Source organism: Myodes glareolus, chromosome 16 (genome assembly GCF_982192425.1).
Source record: "Myodes glareolus chromosome 16, mMyoGla1.1, whole genome shotgun sequence".
NCBI classification, from domain to species: Eukaryota; Metazoa; Chordata; class Mammalia; order Rodentia; family Cricetidae; genus Myodes; species Myodes glareolus.
The window spans coordinates 57,391,972-57,418,501 of NC_142041.1; the positions used below are offsets into that span (position 1 = coordinate 57,391,972).

General features: G+C 39.5%; 1 protein-coding gene across 1 annotated transcript in view; it reads left to right on the forward strand.

Moving 5' to 3' along the window:
• Positions 1-26,530, forward strand: part of Prex2 (phosphatidylinositol-3,4,5-trisphosphate dependent Rac exchange factor 2) — a 280,846-nt gene that overhangs the window by 146,296 nt on the left and 108,020 nt on the right. The window contains exons 24-26 of the mRNA XM_048420638.3: positions 7,761-7,983; positions 8,622-8,829; positions 24,149-24,328. Of these exons, the coding sequence (XP_048276595.3) occupies positions 7,761-7,983; positions 8,622-8,829; positions 24,149-24,328 (611 nt within the window). The remainder of the gene's footprint in view (positions 1-7,760; positions 7,984-8,621; positions 8,830-24,148; positions 24,329-26,530) is intronic.

Sequence of the window (26,530 nt, forward strand, 5' to 3'; positions counted from 1 at the left end):
AGGGAACTCATCCTTGAAGTAAACACTTTCTCCCTCTGCCTGTAATCATTGGTTGCCTGTAGCACTTCATCAAAGCTTATGGCCTTCTCAAAGTTTTGCCATCCACACTGTTTAAGCAACCATATTGGTGAGCTTTCATGAGTGCATATATCCCTGTCATGTCTAGAACACACTGTCCAGCAGCAGGCTTCCTGCTCCTCTGGCTTGTAGAATCTTTCCTCCCTCTCTTCTGTGATGTTCCCTGGGTCGTTATGCAGACGTTAGATTATAAATGTAGTAGTTGGGCCTGGGTACCCACGGTCCCTTTTTCTCTTCATTTTGACTGGCTGTCACATCAGGTTTTGCCGAGGCAGCACCAAGAAGTAGCATAGGTCGTGCTCATAAACAGAACTCTGCAAAGAATGAGTGAAACAGAATGGATTATTTTGCATAGTAGATTTTTTAGGACATAGGTCACTGGCTCTGTGTTCCATAATAAAATGAACCGACCATGAGAACATTAAGATTTCTGTAAAGGACAAATCACTGCTTTGAATAGTCAACAATGGTAGCTCTTACAATAAAAAGACATGTTGGGCAGGGTATGCTTCTTAGCCTCTTTAATCTCAGCCCTCAGGAGACAGAGGCAAACCAAGCTCTGTGAGTTTGAGGCCAGTGTAATCTATGTAGTGAGTTTCAGACTAGCCAGGGCTACATAGTGAGGTCCTGTTTGAACAACAACAACCACTGCCACAACAAAGGCACATCAGGGAAGCAGGAAGGCGAAATGCCATTCAGCTAGTCTAGAAATTAGACTGAACTAATTAATGGAGAAGATGGATTAGGAGGGAAGATTTGAATTAGTTGCAATCAGAGTACAAAAGGAATGAATATAGGTTTTCCAGTGATTGTTTTGTTTAGAATATGTAATATAATGTGTTCTCAGGTGAGAGTCACAGTGGAAATGTTGCTTGTCTTTTCAACCTGCTTAGATATAAGTTGGTGGTGACCTGAGATGGTTCAAAGTCCATGAGATGAAAGATGGAGCGATCAATCCTAATTATGTCTGGGGTGCAACATGCATGCATATGATGGTTTGGTTATGGAAGAGTAAGGTTCTGTCATTTCTCATTTTCTCAAGGAAAATAATATATGTGTAAAAAGGAAAGGGGTGTGAGTGCAGTGGTCTCAGAAGCATATACTGCCCAAATAGTGAAGATTCTCAAAAACATCGTATTGGGGAATTTAAGGTATTCTGCATTTATGTAGAAGTAACATAGGGTTCTATGACATTCTAATGAAGACATGACCAGCTTAGTGGGCAGTGATCACAGATGATAAAAATTGTGTCACTGAATTACAGACCGTGCTGTGATATGTGTCATTGAATGAGTCTCAAATCGCTTATCCATGCTGAGTCTTGTCCTGCTTCTGTCTCTAGGAAATAACTCTTGCCTCAGGTCATGTAGCTAAGGAGGTATTTGATGCTCTCTTGCTTACTTTAATTATTCCTCAAGGAACAGCTCGTCTGGTAAGACCTGATCGTTGTATAAACTGTGTTCGTTGTCATCTCAGTTGGCCATAAATAAACTTAAAATAGTTGACTATATTTTCCATTGGAGGAATACTCAAGGTTAACATGAAAATATTTCAGTGACCCTTCCAGTGTGAATGGGATGCTGGTAACTCTAGTAGTTCATAGGAGATGAGCGTGTGTATCTATCAGGTTCATGTCAACAGAAAGCACAGCCTTTGTGAAAGCAGAGTTTTAATTCCCACGTATTTATTTTGAAGCTATTCTTAGCAACAGTTTTCTTCCACATGAAAGCTTCTAGATGCCTCTTTTTGTGAAATAAAAAGTATAGAACTCATATTCCAGTGCCTGGCTCATCCATCATCAGAGAAGCTTCCTCCTGAAGCAGATGGGAACAATGACAGAGAGCAGCAGTCAGACAATTCACACACGCAGACAGAGACAGATAGATATACAGACAGACAGAGACAGACACAGACAGACAGATACAGGTGGACAGACAGAAACACTCAGTCTTAAACTGAGTGTCTCTATCAAACCCTTCCCCTCTGAGCTCAAGGAAGCCCTCAGAAGAGAAGGCAGAAAGAGTGTAAGAGTCAGAGGGTATGGAGGACACCAGGAAAACAAGGCCCTCTAACTTAACATGACCAAAGCTCACAGGAACTCACAGAGACTAAAGAAGTGCACAGAGGGCATGCAGGAATCTGCGTCAGGTCCTCTGTGTATATACCATGGATCCCAGTTTAGTATTTTTATGAGATTCCTAGTGTGTGAACGAGCTAGTCTGTCATTCTTGTGCCGTCTCTTGGGTTCTTTTCCTTTTATAGGTTTGTCTTGTCTACCTTTGATGCAATAGTTTTGGTTTTCTCTTATTATATTTCTTTTATTTTTTTTAAAAAAATAAATGAATGGAAAACTAGCAACCAGAGTAAAGATTAGCAACTGAGCTGCCACTTCTACCTGCTGGGAGAGGGAAAATCAGTTTTCTCCCATGGAATGACACAGGTTTATCAGCCACTGCAGGGCAGGCCTCATGTTCAGATGCAGTTTACAAACATATAAAGGACTCCACAGGTTTTTGTATGTCTTTTCATCTGGTTACAGTTTGGTGTGTTCCCTCCCCTCCCCCGCGTTTGGTTGTTTTATTTTGTTGTCTTGGTTTGAGGTACTTTTATCGTTATGTTGGGCTTTTGAGGGTTTTTGTTTCTTTCTTTTTTTGAGCAATAATTTAAAGTTGTATAGGTAGGGACATGGAGGATATGAATGGACTTGGGGAAGGAAAATATGATCAAAATATATTTAAATTAAAGAATTATTATATATTAAAAAGTGTCTGTGGGAACTAAAATCTTAGGCTGGCTTTGCTTTATTCTGGCTTTAAATATTTTAGATTTTAGAACTAAGAACTAATGAATTCCAGTAACTTCTATGGCCAGGCTCCTGAGATCATGACAGATTTACTACAAGCCACCAGACATGTTGTTGTCCACGTATGACGTAACCCTAGAGCGTGCTGGACAACTAAATGAATCCCAAGCAGGGATTTCTTCTGTGTAGCTGAACTGTGGTTGGTTCAGGTGTGAAGCTGTGTCTTGCTTTGGGAACATTCTCAGAATGTTCTCTGTACTGAGAGCCTTCCTAGTCTGACAGTCGCTGTCCTGGTTGAAATAATCGGACTTATTGTGAGGATCAGAAATTCTTTGTAAGCTTCCTCGAGGTGGTTCTTGTTTACACAAAAATAACACTGAAGGAATTGGAAAACTTCCTTTGAATTTTGTTTCTCCTTTGCTTACTGCATTTGCTCCTCAAGCTGATACATGAATTTGAAGCATTGTGCATAAATTTCTTTGCCCTCCTTTTCTGGGAGGATAATCTAATACAGAAAATCTTCTTCCTAACTGCGCTGCAAAGCATTTTGCATTTAATTGAAATGGGAGACATCTGCGGAGTAATAATTTACTTTTATAGTATCTCTGGGTTTTAGTTAAATGACTGTATTGAATTTACACATGAATTTGCTTCCAGTGCATAAAAAAACCTGGAGTGTTTCATGTCCAAGAACTGCGCATCCCTGTCAGTCTATAGGCGCTCCTCCATTGTCACCTGGATTAAAGATGTGGCCTTCCTTGCCCTCTGCCTCCTCTCACCCACAGTTTCATCCTTCCATCTCCTTCCTGGAAGGAGCCTTGTGTATCCTTCAGTGGACCATTGTTCCTCTTTTCATCCTCAGCCCTCTACAGCTGGGCCCTGATCCCTGCCCTGTCACAGAAATGGCTATATTTTATCAAAGCCTCTTCACTATCCTCCTTTATCGTGTTTCAGCAGAACCAGGGGCAGCTGACCTCATTCTCTGGAACATTGCCTATCCCGAACCTGTGTCTTCGCCGGTGGTATATTCCTAGGACCTGACGCTTGTTTCTTCTTTTTTCTCTGACCCTTCATTGATGACCTCCAGGGCTCAGTACTTAGTGTTCTTTCATTCTACCTTGGCTTCTCCACGTGAGGTGATGAATATCTCAGCCCTAACATGTTCTCAGTGAAGTCCCCATTTCACCCCTCAGTGATGCCCCCTTTCTGTTATCTCCTCTATCTCAGGATTACATCCTTCTTTCATTACGTTCACTCCATCTTTTCATATCTGTGGCTCCAGCTCCAGAGAGTCAATCAACTGCAGATCAAAAGCATTTTAAAAAATAAAATAAAAACACAAAATTTTGAAATGCATTGCAATGAATGTTTATATAAGATTGACATTGTTCTAGGTACTATAAAAACAATGTTAAGGATAACTTTAAAGTTGCTTACAGGCTGATGAGATTGCTTTGTACGTAAAAGAGATACCTGCTAAGCCTGTTAGCCTTTTTTTTTTTAAATCCCTGGCACCCAGGCAGTAGAAGGAGAGTACTAGCTTCTGCAAGATGTCCTCTGACTTCCAAATGCATGCATCCCTGCCATTCACAAGTAAATAAATGTAAAAATTAAAAGCAAAGTCATTTGTCAGTGCTATGTCACTTTATATAGGAGACATCTTTAATTTCTAGTATCCCTACCATGTGCTGGAATCAACTCCCTGAAGATTCAGATTCTAATTCATCAGTAATTGTATGAAGGTGCAATCAGGTCAGGCTGTGCTGTTCCACAGTAGACCTAACATTCTGTCTCTTACAGCTCCCCCTTGACCCAGTAGATGCCTTTATTGAAAATTATCAATTTTCATTTGGGAAAAGTTATTCTCCCTTTCTTACTAAACTTGGCACTTAATTTAAAATTGCTGTAATTCTAGGAAGACTGAGGTTTGCTCACACATGGCGTAGAGTATGTTCTTGTATACACAACACAGTTAGTTCACTGGCTGTACCCTCCCTGTTTTACGATTTAGTTTCTGAAAGTTTTTGCCATGGAAACCAGTGAGATGCTGTCTGAATACTCACTTTTCCACCCTGCTCCAGGCACCAGTGATGGAGAGACACTCCTGTTGCCTCCTTCTTCCCTAAAGTTGTCTGCCTCAGTCCAAGTTGTGATGCTGTAACTGTGTACCGTGGACTGGGTGACTAATGAGGAAGAGATGCTTCTTCAACTTACTGTGCTAACTGAAGATCAGGGAACACCTGATGAGCATCTGGCAAGGGCCGCACATGAGACACTGAACATGTTAAAGACAGTTTGCTTTTATAATGGGACCAGAGTCATAGAGATAGTGACACACGGACAGAGAGATCCACATCCCACTCATGAACAACATGCTCTTCAGGTCAACCTGAAGACCTCTCAACTGATCTCACCTCTCAAAGGTCCCAGCACTGCCATTCTGGCCACAGAGCTGGGGACCTTTGAAGACATAGGTATTCATACCTAAACCATAACACGAATTAAATTTCTAACACATATTTTCTGTACACAACGAATTTATACTAGACATCCTAGGATGCTGGACAATGTTTCTTTCTTGATGCTTTTTCTTCTCAGGATAGACTTCCTCCAAGATGCTGATGTGGAACTAATTCCGGTACATTATGATACAGGGCTATGATTTCTCTCCAGGTATAACATGAAGAATTTGCGCTGTAGTACGGATCTGAGAGTCTACCTCACCACCCCAACCCCACCATGTCAGATCACTCTGGTTCCTACTCCTACCCCTAAGCAATTCATTGATCTTCTTAACATTTCCAATCACCTAGCTTGTATATCTCTTATGTGTTTGTTGCACACATATCATTCCATATATCTATACTTGTGGTATATATGACTTTAACTTTATGGTTGTTCTGTATAACAGTAATATGTATAGTGTTCAACTTCTAGAGTGTATATTTTTTGGGATAGGGGTTGTATCTTCAGTGTTTCTATCTTAGAGGCCTGGACAGATTCCTCCCTCTTTTATATCTCACTGGATGTATGATTGGTTGAAAGATAAGACAATAGAATCGTAACCTCTTATTGTGTTTGCTATCACAACAAACTGCTGTGCCTCTGTGTTATGGAGGCTCAGCTAAGACTTAAATCTTGAAGTGAAAGTAGAAAAGAATTTGGGGTTGAACTTTTGTATCTAACCTGCCTTAAATCTTGGACCCATCTCAGCTGAAAGATTATTAGTAAGGTGAGAAGCTAGATCTGGAATCTCTTGAATTCCTTCATTCTTTTCAGTGTACGTGGTCATCATGTTTGGTGGAAATCTTCTTAATAATTTTTTGCATTTCATTCTGATCCCCACTGTACTGCTTGACTGAGCTATACAGCTAAATAGAAAATATAAATATTTAGGATGCATATTATAGATAACTTTGTGTATACACAGTGATATATTGTGTATTCATATAAGAGGGTCTTTATCCCAATAGTGAGCTTATAGTTATGGGATATGATCTTTTATATTTACCATTGAGTTTAACTGAAAATGTCCAGTGACCAGTGATGGTCTCAATTTTTGTTCTTCCCAGTGCTGGAATTAATAGTCTGCTGGTAACATGAGAGAGTAGGATCGTGGCTGTAGTTTTAGGGAGTAGAGCTCAGTAGGATTATCTGATCCAAATCTCCTATTTACTGAGTGATAAGATACCAACTTTTCCAGTGTCATATCCAGCCCTGTGACAGTCCTGACACCAAGGTCAAAAGACATCAAAGGTCTTCAAAACAACAATCCAGCTGGGGCTCTATGAGGTGTCTACTTCTTGCACACAAGATTGTTACCCGGTAGAGTTTTCCTTCTACCTGCTGAGCTAGAGGGAGGAGGTCATTCCTAATTGTGAGGAAGACTGCAGGTGTCTTCTAATTCGTAGCCAGGAAAGAAAATTGACCTAGCATTCATGTATAACTCTTGATGACTTTCTGGAATCCAAAACTGCTGAAGAGAAAGTGTTTGGCATTGAGTAAGAAACATCTAGACACACTGAACATCTTTTTCAAATGTCGAAAGTGAGTGAGTAATGTATGAGAGGAGTTATGTAGAAGCCAGAAGGAGTTTATGGAGTGAGCAGACAGAGACCTTCAAAGTAAGGGGAGCAGGCCTGGTGAGAACCACAATATTGATGGTTTCATAGACCCTGGAAGGAGCTTATGGAGTGCACTGCAAAGCCTCTGCCAGTTTAGGATAACAGGGTGGCCACATGCGGAAGTCACAGATCATCTGTGTAGCACAGCACGTTATTGTCAAAGGCATGGAAGAAGAGTGCACAGCAGACTTCTGGCTGGTCCCAGCTGTAAGGCTCAGCCTCCTGGCAGGGTCCCAGCCCATCCTTCTACTCTGGGCCAATGCCCCCTTAGCTTGCACCTGGGTCTGCACAGACTCACACATTGGGTGGCTTTCTGATGCTGCTTGGGATGGCCCCATCTTCTTCCACCTTGACCACCTATAGCTGTACAGTTTTGCTGACTTGCCTCATTTTAGAACTCTCCTTGCTGCTCTGGTGCCCCTTCCTGTGCATTTCTCTGTGAGGCTCTCAGCTCCTGGGACCCCGGGGACCCAGTGCTAAGAAGTTGTGTTGTCACTGAGATTCACTCTTTCTAGGCCCCAACTCACGGTCACAGCTTCGCTGAGCCATCCACACTTGCTGACTGTATGGTTTGCTTTGTTGGAATGTTCAGGTTTTGAAACAGCCCTGTAAATTCTGATACTACAATCATTTTACTTTATCTATGTTGATAAGCTTTAATTTCCTTTTGAGTTTGATATGATTGCTGTGAGCACGTAAGGTAGCTGAGTCATTACTGTGTGGCCAACTGGTTCCCAATGCTTCTTTAATTTCAGTTCTCTCGGGTGCTGAAGAACAGAGCCTGGCCCACCTTCAAGCAGGCCAAATCCAAGATCTCCCCACTGCACAGCAGCGACTTCTGCCCGACCAACTGCCATGTCAACGTGATGGAAGTTTCTTATCCTAAGACATCAACTTCCCTGGGGAGTGCCTTCGGTGTTCAGCTGGATAGTCGGAAACATAGCTCTCATGATAGAGAACATAAATCTTCAGAGCCTGGTATGTTAGCTTTTGAAACCTTGTCAATTCAGGAGTAGGAATTTAGATAATGTGTAGTTACCTATAGATTCTCAGTGTTCAAGGAAGCCTCTGTTGTTATAAAAGGATTCCTTGTTCTACTTGCTTAGATTATTTTATATAGGTATATCTATCTATCTGTCTGTCTGTCTATCTATCTATCTATCTATCTATCTATCTATCTATCTATCTATCTATCTCTATCTGTCTGTCTGTCTGTCTATCTATCTATCTATCTATCTATCTATCTATCTATCTATCTATCCATCCATCCATCCATCTATCTATCTATCTATAATAAAGACAATTGACACTCTCAGTGTTCCCTTTAAGAAGGAGGATTTCCCTTACTTTCATTATATGTATGATCCATCTTGCCATGAAAGGTTCATAATCTGAAATGATGGTAGCTTTGAGAACAGTAAGGAGGTACAGGAGAGGGACGCATGAGGATGATAGCAATCATTACAATAGGACATGTGAATTAATTCTATTTGTAGTTAATTTCTGGATTAAATTTAGCCTTGGATTGACATTTTGTTATGTATGAACTTCGGCTTCTAACATTTGGTGGGCTACGTAAGTAGAAGTTAAATGATGGAATGATTTGAACTCCTCAGGGAAACTGAGCCCCATGGTCTACATTCAACACACAATCACAACCATGGCAGCCCCTTCGGGCCTGTCTCTGGGACACAAAGATGGCCATGGACTGCGATATTTATTGAAAGAAGAAGACTTAGAAACTCAAGACATCTATCAGAAACTCCTTGGCAAACTCCAGGCTGCACTGAAGGAGGTGGAGATGAGTGTTTGTCAAATAGATGAGTAAGTATGCTATGCCATGCGTAGAAGTTTACATCAATAAAAGTTGTGCAATGTATTACTTTTGAAAAATATGTTCATTAGTCATGGGAATTTTGTGTCAACCATAAAGATCTTTTCCATTCCACCTTATAAGTGGTATGAAAAGGCAATTCATATGGATAGGAATTTTAAGAAATCATTTAATTTTGAAAGAAAGACTGACACAGGAAGAAAATTGTCATTATGAAATACTACATTGAAATATGTTTAAAGCTGGGCCCACTGGCACAAGTCTGTAGTCCCAGCTACTTGTGGATCAAGGGGATCACAAGTTTAAGGCCAAACTGGGCTACATGGGGAGTTCAAGACCAGCCTGGGAAACTTAGTGTGACCCTGTCTTAAAATAAAGAGTGAAAAAAGGCCTGGGGAGGAGTAATAGATCAGTAGGAAAATATTGGCCTTTGTGCATGAGACATCATGTCCAATTCTGAGTACCGAGGGGCAGTGTGCATTTAAAAATGTTCTAACTAAAAATGGGGATTTCTTTCTTGTGTTTTGCAATTCAGAAAACAATATTTACACGTTTCCCAGAGATATTAATAATTGGCATAGAATATAGTGTAAAACATTCTTAACATATATTAAATGAGTTAAAGTAAAAACTATGTTTTTTTAAGATCAAGAATTCTTTTTGTTCAAACTGAATTAAAAGATCAATCATTTGGATATCTTAGCCAAGATAAGATGGAGATAGCTCACAATCTCCTTTGCAACTAGACTCAATTTTTTTAAATGTAAGAATTTGATACTTGGGATACAAGGGGGCATATCATATTTTGGTGTGTGATTATGTCTCCATGTTCAGTATCATAAAGAAAAGGTGTCTTTTGGAAAAGATCAATTTCTCATGCATAAAAGTACATGTATAATAATGATAAATTTCAAATTTATGTTGAAATGTAGGAATCAATAAGGAAAGCATCAACATCATACCAAATATACTTGCTTATGTTTTCAAGGAATGGACATTACTCAGTGTGTTTAGACCTGATAAACACCTAAAAATTAGAAAACACCTAAAATATAGACCTAAAAATTCTATAGATGCCTTTATCCTATATGTTTTTTGAGGCTGTTGAATTGAATTGCCAGCAAATGTGGAGTAAATACTGTACACAGATACATCACCCAATACTTCCATGGATAGCTCTGTTTAGTCACAAGATGTCTAGACTATGTTCCCCACTTTCTACAGTCTGACATACTGATCAAGTTACTATTAACATTTCTCTTAGGTTGCATACCTTTCAGTTTTAGAATCAAAAGCAAAAGTTTGAAGATGTACCATGTTAAAAAAAAATTAAGTTATTGGGGCCGGGGAGACCATTCAGTGGGTAAGAGCACTTGTGGTTTTTCCAGAGAACCTGACTTCATTTTCAAGTACATCAGGTGACTCACAGCCATGCATAATTCCAACTTCAGGGAGCCTAGTGCTCCTGTCCTGTGTGGGTGCCTGCACTCATGCACATACACTTCAGGGACCCAGTGCTCCTTTCCTGTGTGGGTGCCTGCACTCATGCACATACACTCATGTGCACCCACATGTCCCTACACGTAATTAAAAATTATAAAATTAAATCTTTAAAAAGGAAATTTAAAATTCTCACATTTCAAAATTCATCTTCAAATGCTGCTTATTCTGCCCTTTTCTGGAGTTTCATGAATAATTTTAAGTTAGAATTTCATTTTTTTGCCTCTAGTGAACTAGGTTTTTAAATTACGCATGAATTTTGAAATACTGAGCTGTAGCTTGTGTGTTCATGCAAATGAAACAAATGGGCTGTGGTCGTCAAGATGACAGAGGACTATTAAGCCATAGCATCATATCTTTGAATTGTCTTGGACTCCTGTGACAAAGAAGTTACTTTAAGGCATTGTATGTCCTTTAATTTAATAAATGGGGATTTGTTACAATGGCATGTTCTGTTTCAAAAGCCTGTTTCATTTCCTCCTTTCCCATGAGATAAGTAGGACATGTGTAGAGGGCTCTTTGTCATGGGCGTGGCATCCTGGAGTTTAGCTCTCAAAGGAGCTTTAGCGAACACCTGCACCAGTCAGTCCTATATCTCCACCCAGGCCAAGAATTAATATTCCATCTTGGCCTCTGTCAAAAGCAGTGTTATTGATGTGTCAGGGCACTGACAGACAACTCTTCCTGGTGTTCATCCAAACTTGGTTAATTTGTTCACATTTGATGTTTCAAGTCATGTACCTCCAAGTAGCTATATTTTCCTTTCTTTTTGTTTAAAGAGGCAACATTTTTACTTTTGATGTGGTGGCCTGTGGATGTAGCTCCTCACACACAGTTGGATGCACATAAGGCTCTTCTGAAAGTTCACATTTTTTTTGAGGAACTTAAACTGTGTATTAATGAAGATTAAAATCAAGAATTTCATCAAGACTGACATTTTCATTACAGTCCAGTACCAAAAGATTTCCAACTTTTTTTAAAGCCTACTTGGATAAAAGTTCTACATATAGTCTATGGAGAAAAGCATGATACAGTACAATAAGTTATGTTAGATGCTATTCTGTTGTATTTAGATTGCTTTAAATACTTTTATTTTTTCTTTGAAAATGGATTATTTTTTCACATAATATATATCGATTACTCTTTCTTCTTCCTAACTCCTCTCAGTTCCTCCTCACCTCCTATTCCATCTGGATCTACTTCCTTTCTGTGAAAAGAATAGGCTTCTATGAGAGAGTAATAAAACATAACAAGATAAAATATAAGGTAAAACCGAAACTGTCACATTGAATTTGGACAAGATAAACCTACAGAAGGAAAGACCTCAAGAGAAGGCACTAGAATCAGGAATCCCATAAAAATGTGAATGGAAGTTTTATAGAAGTCGTGTGTGTGTGTGTGTGTGTGTGTGTGTGTGTGTGTGTGTGTGCTTATGAATATGACGTGGTGCAGACTTATGCAGGCCCTGTGTACACTGACTAAGTCTCTGAGTGCATATGAGCTTTGCTGATGTTGACTTAAAGGGCCTTGCTTCCTTGGAGTCTTCTATCTCCTCCTATCTACTCTGGCTCCCACACTCTTTCTTATTTTCTCTTTTTATTTTAATAAATCTATTTCTTTATTTATTTTACATCCCTGCTGTAGTTCCCCCCTATTCTCCCAGACCCTCACCCTACATCTTCCTGTGTTCCCATCTCTCCATGGCAGGTCTCTCATGAGTATCATCAAAACATGGCATACCAAGTTGCATGCAGTAAGACTAAGCACCTTCCCATGTATTAACTGTGGGCAAGGTGACCCAGTATAAGGAGTAAGGTCCCAAAAGTCAGTAAAAGAGTTGGAGACAGTCCCTGTTTCCACTGTTCGATGTCCAACAAAAGGACCAAACTAGACAACCGCAACATCTATGTCGAGTGCCAAGTTCAGTCCCTTGCAGGCTCCCTAGTTTTCAGTTCAGTCTCTGTGAGCCCCTATGAGCCCAGGTTAGTTGATTTTTTTGTGTTTCCTTGTGGTTTCCTTGACACTTCTGGCTCATATCCTTTCTCCCTCTCTTCAGCAGGATTCCCCAAACTGTGCCTAATGTTTGGTTATGGGTCTGCATCTGCCTCCATCAGTGGCTGGATGAAGCCTCTCTGATGACAAATGATCCAGGCACCAATCTGGACACAGGAGATGGCCCATTCAGGCTCATATCCACTGTTGCTAGGAGTCTGAGTTGGGGTCATTCTTGTAGATTCCTAAGAGACTCCCTTGTACTAGGTTTTTACCTGACCCCCCAAATGCCTCTCCTTCCAGTAGTCTCTCTCAGTTTTCTCCCCCTCCAACATATCCCCAACCTCATCCCCACCCTTCCTCAATCCACTTACCAAAGCTCAACTATTTTCCCTTCCCAGGAAGATCCAGGAGTACCCCCCCATGAACCCTTCTTATTACCTAGTCTCCCTGGATCTGTGGACTGTAGCATAGTTATCCTTTATTTTACAAACAATATCCAGTTATGAAGGAGTCCATACCATGTTTGTATGTCTCAGTCTGGGTTACCTCATTCAGAATGTTTTTTCTCCAGTTCCATCAATTTATCTTCAGATTTCATGGTATCCTTGTTTCTAACAGCTGAGTAATACTTGATTGTGTAAATGTACCATATTATCCATTCCTTGGTTGAGGGACAGGCATCTAGGTTGTTTCTAAGTTCTGGCTGTTACAAGTCAAGCTACTATGAACATAGCTGAACAAGTGTCCTTGTGGTGTGATCGAGCATCCTTTGGGTGGGTGTATGCCCGGAAGTGGTGTAGCTGGGGCTTGTGGTAGATTGATTCCTAGTTTTCTGAGAAACTGCCACACTGATTGTCATTTGTGTTTATGATCTTAACCATTGTGACTGGTGTAAGATAGACTCTCAGAGTCATTTTGATTTGCACTTCCCTGATGGCTCATGATGTTGAACATGTGCAATATTTCTCAGCCATTTGAGATTCTTTGCTGAGAATACTTTGTTTATGTTTGTACTCCATTTTTAATTAGATGGTTTGGTTTGGTGATATCTAGTTTCTTCAGTTCTTTATATATTGTAGAAGTCAGCCCTCTTTGGGATGTGGGGTTGGTGAAGATCTCTTTTCAATCTGTAGCCTGCCATTTTGTCCTATTGATTGTATCTTTCGTCTTACAGAAAGTTTTCACTTTAATGAGGCTCCATTTATTAAGTGTTGATCTTAGTGCCTACGCTCTTGGTGTTCTGTTTTCAAGACGTTGTCTCCTGTGCCAGTGCATTTGAGATTATTTCTCTTCTATTTGGTTCAGTGTATCTGGGTTTGTGCTTAGGTCTTTGATTCACTTGGACTTTAGTTTTGTGCATGGTGAGAGACATAGATCTATTTGCATTCTTCTACTTGCCGAATCCAGTTCTGGCAGCGTCATTTGTTGAAGGTGTTTTCTTTTTCTATTGATTGATTTTGGCTTCTTTGTCAAATATGTCCATAGGTCCATCTGGGTCTTTGGTTTAATTCCTTTGGTCCATCTATTTGTTTTTATGCCAATATCATATGGTTTTTATTACTATAGCTCTGTAGGGGATCGTTTATATATACTTTCATATCATCTGAAAATAATGATACTTTGACTTATTCCTTTAGTATATTTATCCCCTTGATTTCCTTCAATTGTCTCATTGCTTTAGCAAGAACTTCAAACACTATATTCAACAGGTATGAAGAGTGTAGACAAACTTTTCCCTAAAAAACACAGGTAACAGATAATCTCACAACAGCAAAACATGAAGGGAAACACAGAAACACAGAGAGATGTCATTTTTTAAACAGCTGAGTCAAATTATACAAATATACAACATTTTCTTTATTTATTCCTTTATTGTGGTACATTTAGTTTGCTTTCCAGCTTTTATGAATAGAACAGCAATGAACCTGGTTGCACCAGTGTCTTCGTAGTAGGATAACATGTCCTTTGAGTTTATGCCCAAGAGTGGTATAGCTGGATCAGGAGGTAGATCTGTTACCATCTTCTTGAGGTAATGTCGCACTGATTTCTGTAGTGGCTCTGCAAATTTGCACTTCAACCAGCAATGTATTTGTGTTCCCTTTACTTTGCATTAAAAATCATGTGTTCATATATGTGTGAATTTATGTCTGAGTCTTCAGTTCAATTCTATAGATCAACTCATCTATTTTTGTACTAATATCGTGTAGTTTGTAGTACAACTTGCTATGGGGGATGGGGATACCTCTAGAAATTCTTTTATTATGTAGGATTGTTTTGACTATCTTGTCTTTGTGTATGTGTGTTTCCATATGAAGCTGAAAATTGCCCTTTCAAGATATTTTAAAAAATTACATTGAATTTTTTTTTTTTTTGGATGGGAGCTGTATTGAACCTGTAGATTGCTTTTGCGAGGATGGTCATTTTAATGTTAATCCTACCAATCCATGAGCATGGGAGATCTTTTTATCTTTTGATCTCTTCTTCAAATTCTTCCTTTAATGAAGTTTTATCATACAAGTCTTTTACTTGCTTGTTAGAGTTATCCCAAGGTATTTTATATTGTTTAAGGCTACTGTGAAAGGTGTTGTTTCCCTGATTTCTTTATCAATATTTGTCTTTTGTATATAAGAGGGATACTGATTTTTTGTGAATTAATTTTGTATCTAGCTATGTTGCTAAAAGTGTTTATCAGCTGTAGTTTTCTGTTACAATTTTTCTGTTCATTTTTGTAAACTATCATATTATCTGTAAATAAGGTACTTTGGCTTCTTTTCCAATTTATATTACCTTGATCTCCTTCAATTGTCTTATTGCTTAATCTAAGACTTCAAGTACTTATACTGAATAGGTATGGAAAGAGTGGACAACCTTGTTTTGTTTCTGATTTTAGTGGCATTGCTTTGAGTTTCTTTCCATTTAAGTTGATGGTGGCTATGGGACTGATGTAAACTGCCTTTACTATGTCCCTTGTATTCCTAATATCCCTAGGACTTTGATCATGAAGGGGTGCTTAATTTCTTCAAAGACCTTTCCTGAATTCGATGAGATGGTCATGCTTTTTTTTTGTCTTTAGTTTGTTTATGTGGCAGATTATGATTTATGTATGTTAAACCATCTCTGTGTCTCTGGGATAAAGCTTACTTGATCTTTGTAAATGAACAGAATGTTTCTTCTGTTTAAATTTTATAGAATAATTTGAGGAGTATTGGGATTAACTCTTCTTTGACACTGGTAGAATCTATATGAAAACTATCTAGCTCTGGGCTTTTTTGTTTGGAAAACATTTAATATTTGCTTCTATTTCTGTTGGGATTTTAGATCTGTTTAAATTTCTATCAAATCTTGATTTATCTTTTGAAGTAGTATCTATTTGTTGACAGAGGTTTCTGTCCTACCCAGTCTCACAACTGTTCAGTCCCAAAGAAACACACAGAGGCCTACATTAATTATAAACTGGTTGGCCTATTAGCTCAAGCTTCTTATTAAATAACTTTTACATCGCAAATGAACCCATATCCTTGCCTGTGTTAGCCACGTGGCTTAGTACCTTTTATCAGTGAGGCATTCTCATCTTGCTTTCTCTGTGGCTGGGTGGTAACTGCAGACTAAGCCTTTCCTCTTCCCAGAATTCTTCTATTCTGGTTGCACCACCAATACTTTCTGTTTGATTACTGGCCAGTCAGCGTTTTATTAAACCAATACAAGTGACAAATCTTTACAGCATGCAAGAGCATTATTCTGCACTATCTATTGAAATAATTGTTCATTTTTTTAGATATTTTGATGTGAGGAGTATAGGTTTTTTTAAAGTATGTCCTTATGATCCTCGTGATTTTTTTCAGCATCTCTTGTTTTGTCCCTTTTTCATTTCTAATTCAAGTTTTTTTGGAACTTTCCTCTCCTTGTTTTACTTAAATTGGATAAAAATCTGTTGATCTTATTGATTTTTCTCAAAGAAACAACTCTGTTTCACTGACTCTTTGAATTGTTTTTGGTTCTTGTTGTTGTTTCTATTCTATTATTTCTATTGATGTCTCACCTAAGTTTGATTATTTCTTGCCATGTACTTCTTTTGAATGCAACTTCTTTTTGTTCTAAACTTTTGAGATTGCTTTTAAGTTTTTAGTATGAGATCTTTTCAGTATTTATTTATATATATTTATTATGTGGGCACTTAAATAAATAAGTAAATTGAAAAAATAAAATAAAATAAAAAATATGTAGGCACTTAGTACTATGGACTTATCTCTTAGAATTGTTTTCATCATGTCTCATAAGTTTGGGTATATGTGTATTTATTTTCAATTAGTTCTAGAAAGTATTTAATTCTTTTTTAAATTAGTGTCTGGGTCCATTTTCCATTCAGCAGTTTCCATTACTGTTGAACTTTCTCCTGTTTCTCTTGTTATCGATATCCATTCTCCATCCAGGGTGGTCAGATAGGATGCAGAGTGTTATTTCACTTTTCATTTATCTATTGAGACTTTCTTTGTGTCCAAGTATGTGGTGAAAGTTCCGTGAAGTATAGAGAAGAAGGTTTATTCTTTTGTGTTTAGATTAAATGTTCTGTAGGTATTGTTAGGTCCTTTCGTCCTATAAAGTCTGTTAGCATCAGCATTCTCTGGTTAGTGTTTGTCTAAGTGAGCTGTCCATTGAGATTGGGGTCTGGAAGTTTCCCCATTATCAGTGTGTGAGAGTCAATACCAAAGACATGGTAGTGTTTCTTTGACCAAGGTGGCTGTTCTTGGGTTCGGGGGATAGATTGTTGGAATTGCAGTGTCCTCTTGGTGGATTTTTCTTTTGATGATTATGTAATGCTTTTCCCTATCTCCTCCGGATGGTTGTGTTGGAAGTCTGTTTTGTTAGACTTTAGAATGGTTACACCACCTTGGTGTTTAGGTCCATTTTCTAGGAATTTTTGGTTTTTGATCCTTTATTGTGAGGTAATGTCTAGCCTTCATTTTAAGTTGTGTTTCTTGGATGCAGCAGAAGGATGGATCCTGTTTTTTATATCTGTTCTGTTAGTCTATATCTTTTTATTGAGGAATTGAAACCACTGATGCTGTGAGCTATCAATTACAGTGATTATTGTTGGTGGTGGTTGTGTGCGTGTGTGTGTGTTTCCACTCTTCTCTGATTATTTCTTCACTGTTTTTTCTTGGGTATAGTCAACCTCTTTAGGTTGGAGTTTTCCTTCTAGCAAACATCTATAGTGCTGGGTTTTAGATCTATATTGTTTAAAAATTTTACTTTATCATGGAATATTTTGTTTTATCCAATGGTGACTGAAAGTTTTGCTGTGTATAGTAGTTTGTTCTGGTATCTGTGATCTCTTAAGAGTTTGAAGCACAGTTGTCCAGGTCCTTCGGGCTTTTAGAGTCTCCACTGCAAAGTCAGGTGTAATTCTAATAGTTCTGCCTTTATATGTCACTTGATCTTTTTCCTTGATTGCTTTTAGTACTCTTTTCTTTGTTCTGTGTGTTTACTGTTCATATTATTATGTGCCCAGGGCACTTGCTTTTCTGGTCCTGTCTATTTGGTGTTCTGTAAACTTCTTGTGCCTGCCTGGGCATCTCCTTCATTAGGTCAGAAAAATTTTCTTCTATGAATTTATTTTGAAAATATTTTGTTTCTTTGGCCTACATTTTGCCTTCTTCCTCTTTTCCTATTATTTTTCGATTTTTTATGCTGCCTGAGATTTCCTGAATGTTTGTGCCATGATTATTTATTAGATTTAATATTTTCTAGTGACCAGTGTATCTTTTTCTTCTATTGTTTTTAATGCCTGAGATTCTTTCTTCAATCTCTTATATTCTGTTGTTGAGACTTTTGCCTGTCGTTCTTATTTGAGTTCCTGAATTTTTTATTTCCAGATTTACCTCAGCTGGGTTTTCTTTATTGGTTTTATTTCCAATTGCCTGTCTTGAAAGCTTTTATTCATTTTCTTCTACTATTTGTGTACGTTTTTATAGATTTCTCTAAGGGATTCATTCATTTTCCTCTTTAAGAACCTTTCTTATGTTTATAAAGTCTTAGAACATTCAGAGCCTGCTGTGATAATATTTCTGAGCTCTAGTGGAGACATATTGTCCTGGCCGTTACTGTGTTCTTAATCTGGTATCTAGTCTGGGAAGGGGAAGATTGCAATTCTAGGTACTAATCTCTGGGGTTATCTTTGTTCGGTGAGTGCATTGTTCCTTGGTTTCTGTTTCGGTCTCTGGTTCTTGGGTGAGTGTGGTATCAGTGTTGCCTGGTCGGAAATTCTTCTGGGATGCAGATAGATGTGACTACTCTGGGGAGAGGGGCTCCAGGGAAAATGTGTTTGGGGTATGGAGGACTGGCACTTAGGTAAATGGGCTGGGCTGGGGAGGTGGGGTGTGTTTACTGCTTGGTTAGAACCCTGGAAATGTGGATGAACAGAGAGGAGCAGTCATACCAGATCTGCTGCAGAACTGGAGATGAGACTGGGGGATTGGATTTGAAGAGGCAGAGGAAGAGGTGAAGGTCTGCAGTTAGCCTGCCTGCTTCCTTGGTCAGAGTGCAAGTAGATTATTTCCAAGAAAAAAAAATATAAATTACTGCATTGCTTCGTTTGGTTTTTGATCCTTATATTTAAAGGACTAGTTTTAGAAATGGCTAGGTTTCAACAAACTGAAACTAATTAACACGACACATTTTTAGTTGCGATTTTCCCCTTCTGCTATTGTGAAAGCCTTTGCCAGTTCTGTGTGCTTATTCGAAAAGTAACAAGACATGAACAATGGCTGGAGAAGTGAATTTGGTCTTCCTCATGAACAGTCTGTAATTTAATTCTAAATATAAACATCTTCCACATGATTTGATTTGCAGCATAATCTCTTTAAAACAATACAGTTGCGCAAATGCCTGGGTTCCCCATTGCTCTTAGAATTCAGAGATGCTGCTGCCCAGTCGAGCTTAACAAATTATTTAAAAGACTTGTTACTGGATCATCTTCTCACCATGTGATAATTATCCTTGGTCAGGGTGAAAAATCAGATGCTGTGATAACAATAGTGAAATTGCCTCATAAGATCCCATAGCCAGTCTTCCTAGAGGTTATTCATTCCTACACGACCTGGCAATGTGGTTGTCTTACTTTGATGTCTGAGTACCCTATCATCCAATCACTTCTAGCAATCAATTTTTTTCTATCACATAGAAATTTTACTTAATTCTTCTACTTAGTTTCAGATCTGTAGATGGAAATGAGATGGATTTTCTTTGCTATAACATGACAGAAGGGTCGATTTGATGAGAGCTTCATGGTTTCTGTTGCACACTGAGAAACTGAATGAGTTTTGCCTTTAACTGAGTTGTTTAAACAATTCACAGGTGGTTCTAAATTCTTGATAGGAGTTTAACATAGAGAATCTCCGTATTCTGCATAGCACAAAGCAACTGGGGAGAGCGTGGGCATTGCTTGGTAAGAATGGGAACCTTTAGAACAAGCCTTGTTCTACAAGTGTCAGATATCTCAAGATTGAGGGATGAGTTGCTACAGGGCAGCAAAGTTGGTACCTGGGGTTGCAGTGCTGTTGTTGGAATTGTGTTTGAAGCATTTCATTTGTAACTTTACAAACAGAAGCATACCATCTCAAAAATCTTTCCAAGTGCTCCTGGAAAGGATACATTGCGCTTTTATACTCACCGACATACTTCATTATCGTAGTTATTTGTGATTGTTGGGTGGAAAGGCATCTCCAAATTACCTATAATTAAACACTTCTGAGACTGTATTGTAGTTTTCTTATACTTAACCCTTTTCACCCCTTTACCTACCAAGGCTTCTCCCAACAACAAAGTGTTTTCCAACGTTTCAATTCATCAAGTCAGAATTCAATTACTACCTTTGTTTTTATCCGTCCTTTTTCTCTACTTATGGTTCCTCATTAGGCATGTTAGTTATACCTGTGAATATGTCCCTGAATGTCGCTCTAGGCTGAGTCATCTTCATCCCTCTCTGGTGTTGCTGGAGAGTTGCCCTGCTGAGCCTCTTTCTACATTCACAGATGCTGGAGAGATCCAGTGTGATGAATTGATCTGGTCCCCTCCTAAAACCATAAGCAGCATTACATTGTAGTTTAAATTACATTTATCACTTGATATCCAATAGAGATGGCACCCAAAGCTCCCAACAGATACCAAAATCTCAAGATGTTCTCATTTCTTACATAAAATGGGGCGCACTTGTGTCTAACACACTTATTCTTTTGTATATTAAATTACTTCTAATTCCTTATAAGATTTATTACAATATAAATTCTAAGTAAGTAGTTATGACACTACTGTTTAGGGAATAACATCAGGAAAATGTTTCACATATGCAATGCAGGAAGAATGCTTTTTAGGCATATTTTTAATCTATGGTTGTTGATTGAGCCCATGAACACACAGACCCAGATAGTCAACTATAGGATCAAATCCATTTTTTCTAGCCTGCAAATTTTTGCCTCATCTGTCCCATGCGTGTCTCACTGACCTCCAGCTTCTCTACCACGTTTCTATCCTTGGAAAATAACAACCGTAGTCCTATATGAAGGTGCTCTGCCTGGTGGGCACTGCTTCTGAGAATATGTGCATGGCCAGACAACCACTTGTACTTTCAAGAGTCAGGCTAAGGATGATCCACAGAAAGAAAGTAGAAGCTCCTTCTCTCTAGACACTCCAGCCTTTCTCTGACATCGGGTTTCCACACCCCTTCTTGGTGTTGTATCCCCCCCGTATGGTTCAAAGGAACACTGAAGTTCTCACAGATTTCAAGAACCAAGGCTTTCTTTACTCATTCTTCATATCCACCTTGGGCCATTGTCCTCCCTCGGAGGAGCAGTCAGGTGTGCATTTTACTAGAACGCTACGGGGTTTTACGCAAGAGAAAGGAATAAGGTGCTTTTACACAAGTATATAGGATTCTGCTATCAGTAACACACACCACACCCAGTCATCTGACATTAGCTAAAGCAATTCACATAGATATGCCCATCCTCGGAGGATTAGGACGGTGTCTCCCACTTTGATGTGTGCCTTAGTGACTGTCCACCCTCTCCAGCTTGTAAGACATATGCAGAGACAGTAAATTCTGTTCAATTTGCATTGTGTATGTTTTTGACAGTGTTTGTCTCTCACCCCCTGCTTCAGCTAAAATAGAGTTAGTGCCTACTTTATAAGGTAGACTTTAGATTTAAATTAATTGATATTTACCATATTTGCCATGTCTACTATAAGAACCAACAAACGCTAGGATGCTGGTATTTTGGAACACAGGTAGGTGAGTTATAGTGTGCACAGAGGTTGTTATCAATCAGTGTTTAATCCAAAGAAAACTGTTCTGGAGTACAATTCTGCTCAGGATTTAATTAATAGAACCTTTGGTAGCTATATGCATGTTCTCAATGAGCAAAAGCAAAGGAAAGCATTTTTTGCTTCATACAAAAATGTATATGGTTTATTGGTGCTTCTCAGAATCTAGAAATGTTATGCATGTGATTTTTTTTCCCCTGTCATTTGTTTTGTTTGTAAACTTAAGCACTCATTCCCAGAGGGCCACCACAAGTACATTGCAACTGCTTAAAATGTGAATACAATTCTTATTACTGTGAGAAAACTGTTTATGCGCAGCCCCATGACTTCTAATTTAAAATACCCACAAGCACAAAGGGCTCCCTGCGAGGGAGGAGCTCCTGCTTGCCTTTTGTCCTTGGTATGCGGGGCTCATCTGTCTCTGCTTGGGTAATTGGGGTTAGTCTAATGCTTTCATCTTTGGGGGGAAAGGAGTGAATGAATGTGCAATCTGTCTTACAAGACCTAGAAATATCTTTCCAAACAGAGAAACTGCCTTTAAGAGAATTCATCACTTTGGGCTACTGAAAATGTTCAGAGTCTTGAGCAATGGAACTCTTAGGTTTTCACTGGTGTCTCAGAGCTCTACAGTGCCACACATTATTCAAGTATCACCTCGCAGTGAGAGCTTCCCCGACCAAGCTGTGAAATTGTAGCTCTAAATTGAATCTAGTGGGTCATGAACCCGCCACATAAGCAGGAACTCTACTGTTAAGCCACGCCCACGCCCAGCGCCTGCCTTTCTTCTGTTTATCTTCTAGAGCTTTGAATTTGTCACCATCTCAGGACCTGCAAAAGCTGCTCTTTGTTACCTCCTCCGAGGGAAATTGACACTCCAACAAGGCAGAGGCTTTTGTGTGGTTTTTAAATACTACATTTACAGTATTAAGTACAAAACATGTTTTTAATGGGTAAAATCCTTTACTCAATGTACAGACTTGGCTTTGATATCACATGTAAAGTATGCAAAAGAGGTATGGGTATTGTTGTCTTGAAATATCCCAAAGTGAGTGTTTGTTGTGAACAAATGAGTATATGGATAATGTGCAATTGGTTGGAACTGAGTGCCATAGGTATTTTATATTTATGACCATAATTATTAGCTAAAGAGATCATCTATAGACCATTAGTTCAGGTATAGTTTAAATTTATCTTGCAAGTTTGTAGCATGCTATTTGATACTAAAATCCAAGGTCATGTTTGTGTAATTTTAAGTTAGATGGTTCTATCAGAAGCGTCACACACTCAAACTTCCAGCCGCAGAATTGTAGCTACTCAGTCTTCATCAGGCTTACACCAACTGTAGGTATTATACCTTTGAGCTCAGTTGAAGAAAACTCTTTGGGCAGCCTTGAGTATTTCATCCTGACTGACTTGCCAGTGCAAGTGGCCCCTGCCTCCTTTTAGCCTTCGGTTGACAGTCACCCTGCTCAGTATCTTTAAGTTAACAAATGCAGGGCTCTTGCCTGTTAGAACAGACAGTGGAGATTTATGGTGTGGATTACCTCTATCAAACAGATAATGCTAGAGGCAGAAGTCAGAGTGGTAGCCTGGTTTTCAGGGTAGGAGGATGAGCCAGGGAGGATGTTAAAGGTTGGTTAATGCTTGTGGTTGTTAGTTCCTTGTATGACCTTTCCTGGTGAGGCAGGAACCAGCATTAGAAACCCCCCCCCCCCCCGATATGGCACTAATACCATACCAAAGAGCTGATTCTTCTCAAGTCTAAGCTTGATTAAAGAATAAATTTAGGGGTCTACTTAAGGGAGGTGTATGCATGAAAGTAGTGTATAGGAGCATGGGTGATTCAAGCTGCATCACTGAAAGGCCCATCCTGGCATGGGGTGATGACTACAAAAGCTGCATCCTTGGAACTGCCCAAAGCTTGGAAACAGCTCCATTGAAGAGTATCCTCTCTCCAATGATGCTTTGCTGATTTTATAGCCTTCACAAAGGCCCTGTAAATTGTTAGCTTGGGAGACCTTCCTGAAGCTACTCAGTTTCCTTAACTGAGACTTGGGAGTCTCAGGATTGGATATAGCCTTTGTGTTTGATTGGTGCTGATGCAGGATTGAATACAGCCTTTGTGTTTGATAGGTGCTGATGCAGGATTGCATACAGCCTTCTGTGTTTGATTGGTGCTGATGCAGGATTGAATACAGCCTTCTGTGTTTGATTGGTGCTGATGCAGGATTGAATACAGTCTTCTGTGTTTGATTGGTGCTGATGCAGGATTGAATGCAGCCTTTGTGTTTGATTTGTGCTGCTTTGTTCCTTCTGAGCAGTAAAACCAGACATTCTATGACACACTCTTTACACAGATACTATTTATTTGGCACGAAACACAGAAGCGTTCTGGAAATATTTGTAAGCCTATCACATTTAACCAATGAAAGAGTTATCTGTTTGAGCTCGTTTCAAAACACGCACTTATGTTCTTCAACATGTCCCATTGTGCAGCCTTCTGTCTTCAATAACGTATTCCCCCAAGTTGGAGCGTAAGACAACAGAGGGTGTGCTACCGCCCGACAGCGACAATGACAAGGGAGAGAGAAACAGCAAACGTGTCTGCTTCAACATAGCAGGGGATGAGCAAGAGGACTCCGGCCACGACACCGTCAGCAACAGAGACTCCTACAGGTGAGCCATTCCTTGAAATGAAATTCCTCTCATTCCATCAGCAAACTCCAGAGAGATTTTATGTCCTCTTCAGACGTCTTGAAAATAAATGTTGATGGCTGATTTTGTTAATTGCTGTTTCAAAATAACCACTAGTTCAAGCAGGACAGCATTGTCTTTAAAGTTGTTCTCATTACTGGTCTAGATTATTTCTTCCCTCCAGCAGGGTGGCCCAGTTGTGCAAGAGCTGTTCTTACAGGCTGATTGTGTAACCATGTCATAGCAATTGTCCAAAATGTCCTTCTGCTTGTTGTTTACTAGCTAACAAATAGCAGTCCTTCTCGCCCTGTTTCCCTTGTCTTTGTTATATATTGCACTTCTATGTCCAGCTTTGTGTTTGTTTCCTCTAGGGGCTGTTTCGGTAGTAGTTAGCCATGACTGATAACACAAAGTGCCCTGACTGGCTAACGTGGAAGACAGAATTTGTACTGTAGCTCTGGCACCCAGAAGCCTGACCAGGATCTTGGCTGTGTTGGTTCCTTCTGAGGACTGTGAAGGAGCCGACTCCAGGCCTTCACTTGTCATTGTCCCACGGCTGTCTCCTCACGTGACCTCTCACTAGAGAGCCCCTTCTTATAGAGCAGCAGTCATATTGGATTAAGAACCCCTCAAAATGACCCTTCAAAGTCTGTCTCCTTCAATTGGTCACATGTTGAGGTACTGAGGTGTTCAGTATTTGGGGCAAACAGCTCGTCCAGCTCCCCTTCCTGCGCAGGGGCTCCTCTGAGGACTTCCGTCACTGGGACCTTGTCCCCAGGATTCTCACCTGAGCTCTTTCACAACCGGCCACATACGCTGAGTGTGCAGCTTCAGCATCTCTGGTTTGACTTGTAGTAGTTGAAGGAAAAGTCACTCTTGTCCTTAGTATTTTTTTTTTGTTTTTTCCCCTTTTTTTATTACTTAAAAGAAACACCAATCCAAATGCCCACTCTCTCCCTTCCTCTCAGTCTCCTCCCTCTCCCTCCCCAGACCACCCCACTCTAACCCTCAGGGAGTGCCATGCACCCCACCCTGTAAAAAGGTCAAGGCCCTCCCTGCTATGTCTAGGTTGAGCAAGGTTTACATCCAAAGAGAATAGGACCCCATGAGGCCGGTATATGCAAGTAGAGACACATCCCAGTGTCACTGTCAGTGGCCCCTCAGTCTGTCCTAGCTGTCAGCCCCCCTCAGAGGGCCTTGGTTGTTCCCATGCATGTTCACTCCCTGTCCGGTTGGAGTTGCTGAGCTCCCATTAGCTCAAGCAAACTGTCTCAGTGGATGACCTCGTCTTGAATTCCTTGCTCATACTCTCATTCCCTCCACTCTTCAACTGGATCTTGGGAGCTCAGTCCAGTCCTCCGATGTGAGTCATTGCTTCTGTTCCCCATCCGTTGTTGGTTCTATGGTTGAAGGTTCTATGGTGATATTTAAGATAATCAAAATATCACCACTAATGACTGTCCATAGTATTTTTAATGAAAAACATTGTGTCAGTATTAATTGTATCAAAATTATTCACGTCAGGTACGGTTGTCCCAAACTAGTAATTAACTAGTTTACATAGTTTTTGCCGAAGAATTTAGAATAATCCCCTACAGTCACCTGGAGTGGCTGATTCTGATAGTAGTAGCTTCATTTAATACATGAAGAAGCAGAGGTCCATGGAGTTAGGATAGATATTCACCTTGGCAACCAGGGGTCTTGCTTCATGTCTTCTTGCTTAAATAATCTACCATCCTAATTTTTATTTTCCAAAGAGGATTTTAACAACTACATCAAAGTTAATTATTCCCAGAGATTTAATAACGAATTGAACATATTTATTACATCATTTAGTTCTGGCATCTGAACTACCAGCGTGCTCCATCCTAGCAGCCTGAAGTTTCTCTCCTGGGGAAACCACATTTCTAAAACTACCTCTGCCTCACATCCTAGTCATCAGAGAGTTAAAATCACCCCCACATTCTCCCTCTGGACTACCATAGAAATTTTAAATGTATATTAAAACCAAGTCTTTATCCTTACTCGAAGAGGCTAAAAAAGAAAAAAAATCTCTGGCACTGTTTCTAAAATCTGAATTATCCTTATAATCACACATCATCTACAACATTTTTTTCACAGATATTTTTCATTTTTAGCAGTTTCCAGTGCTGTGCTATCTGTCCATGGAGACAGATGAGGTCG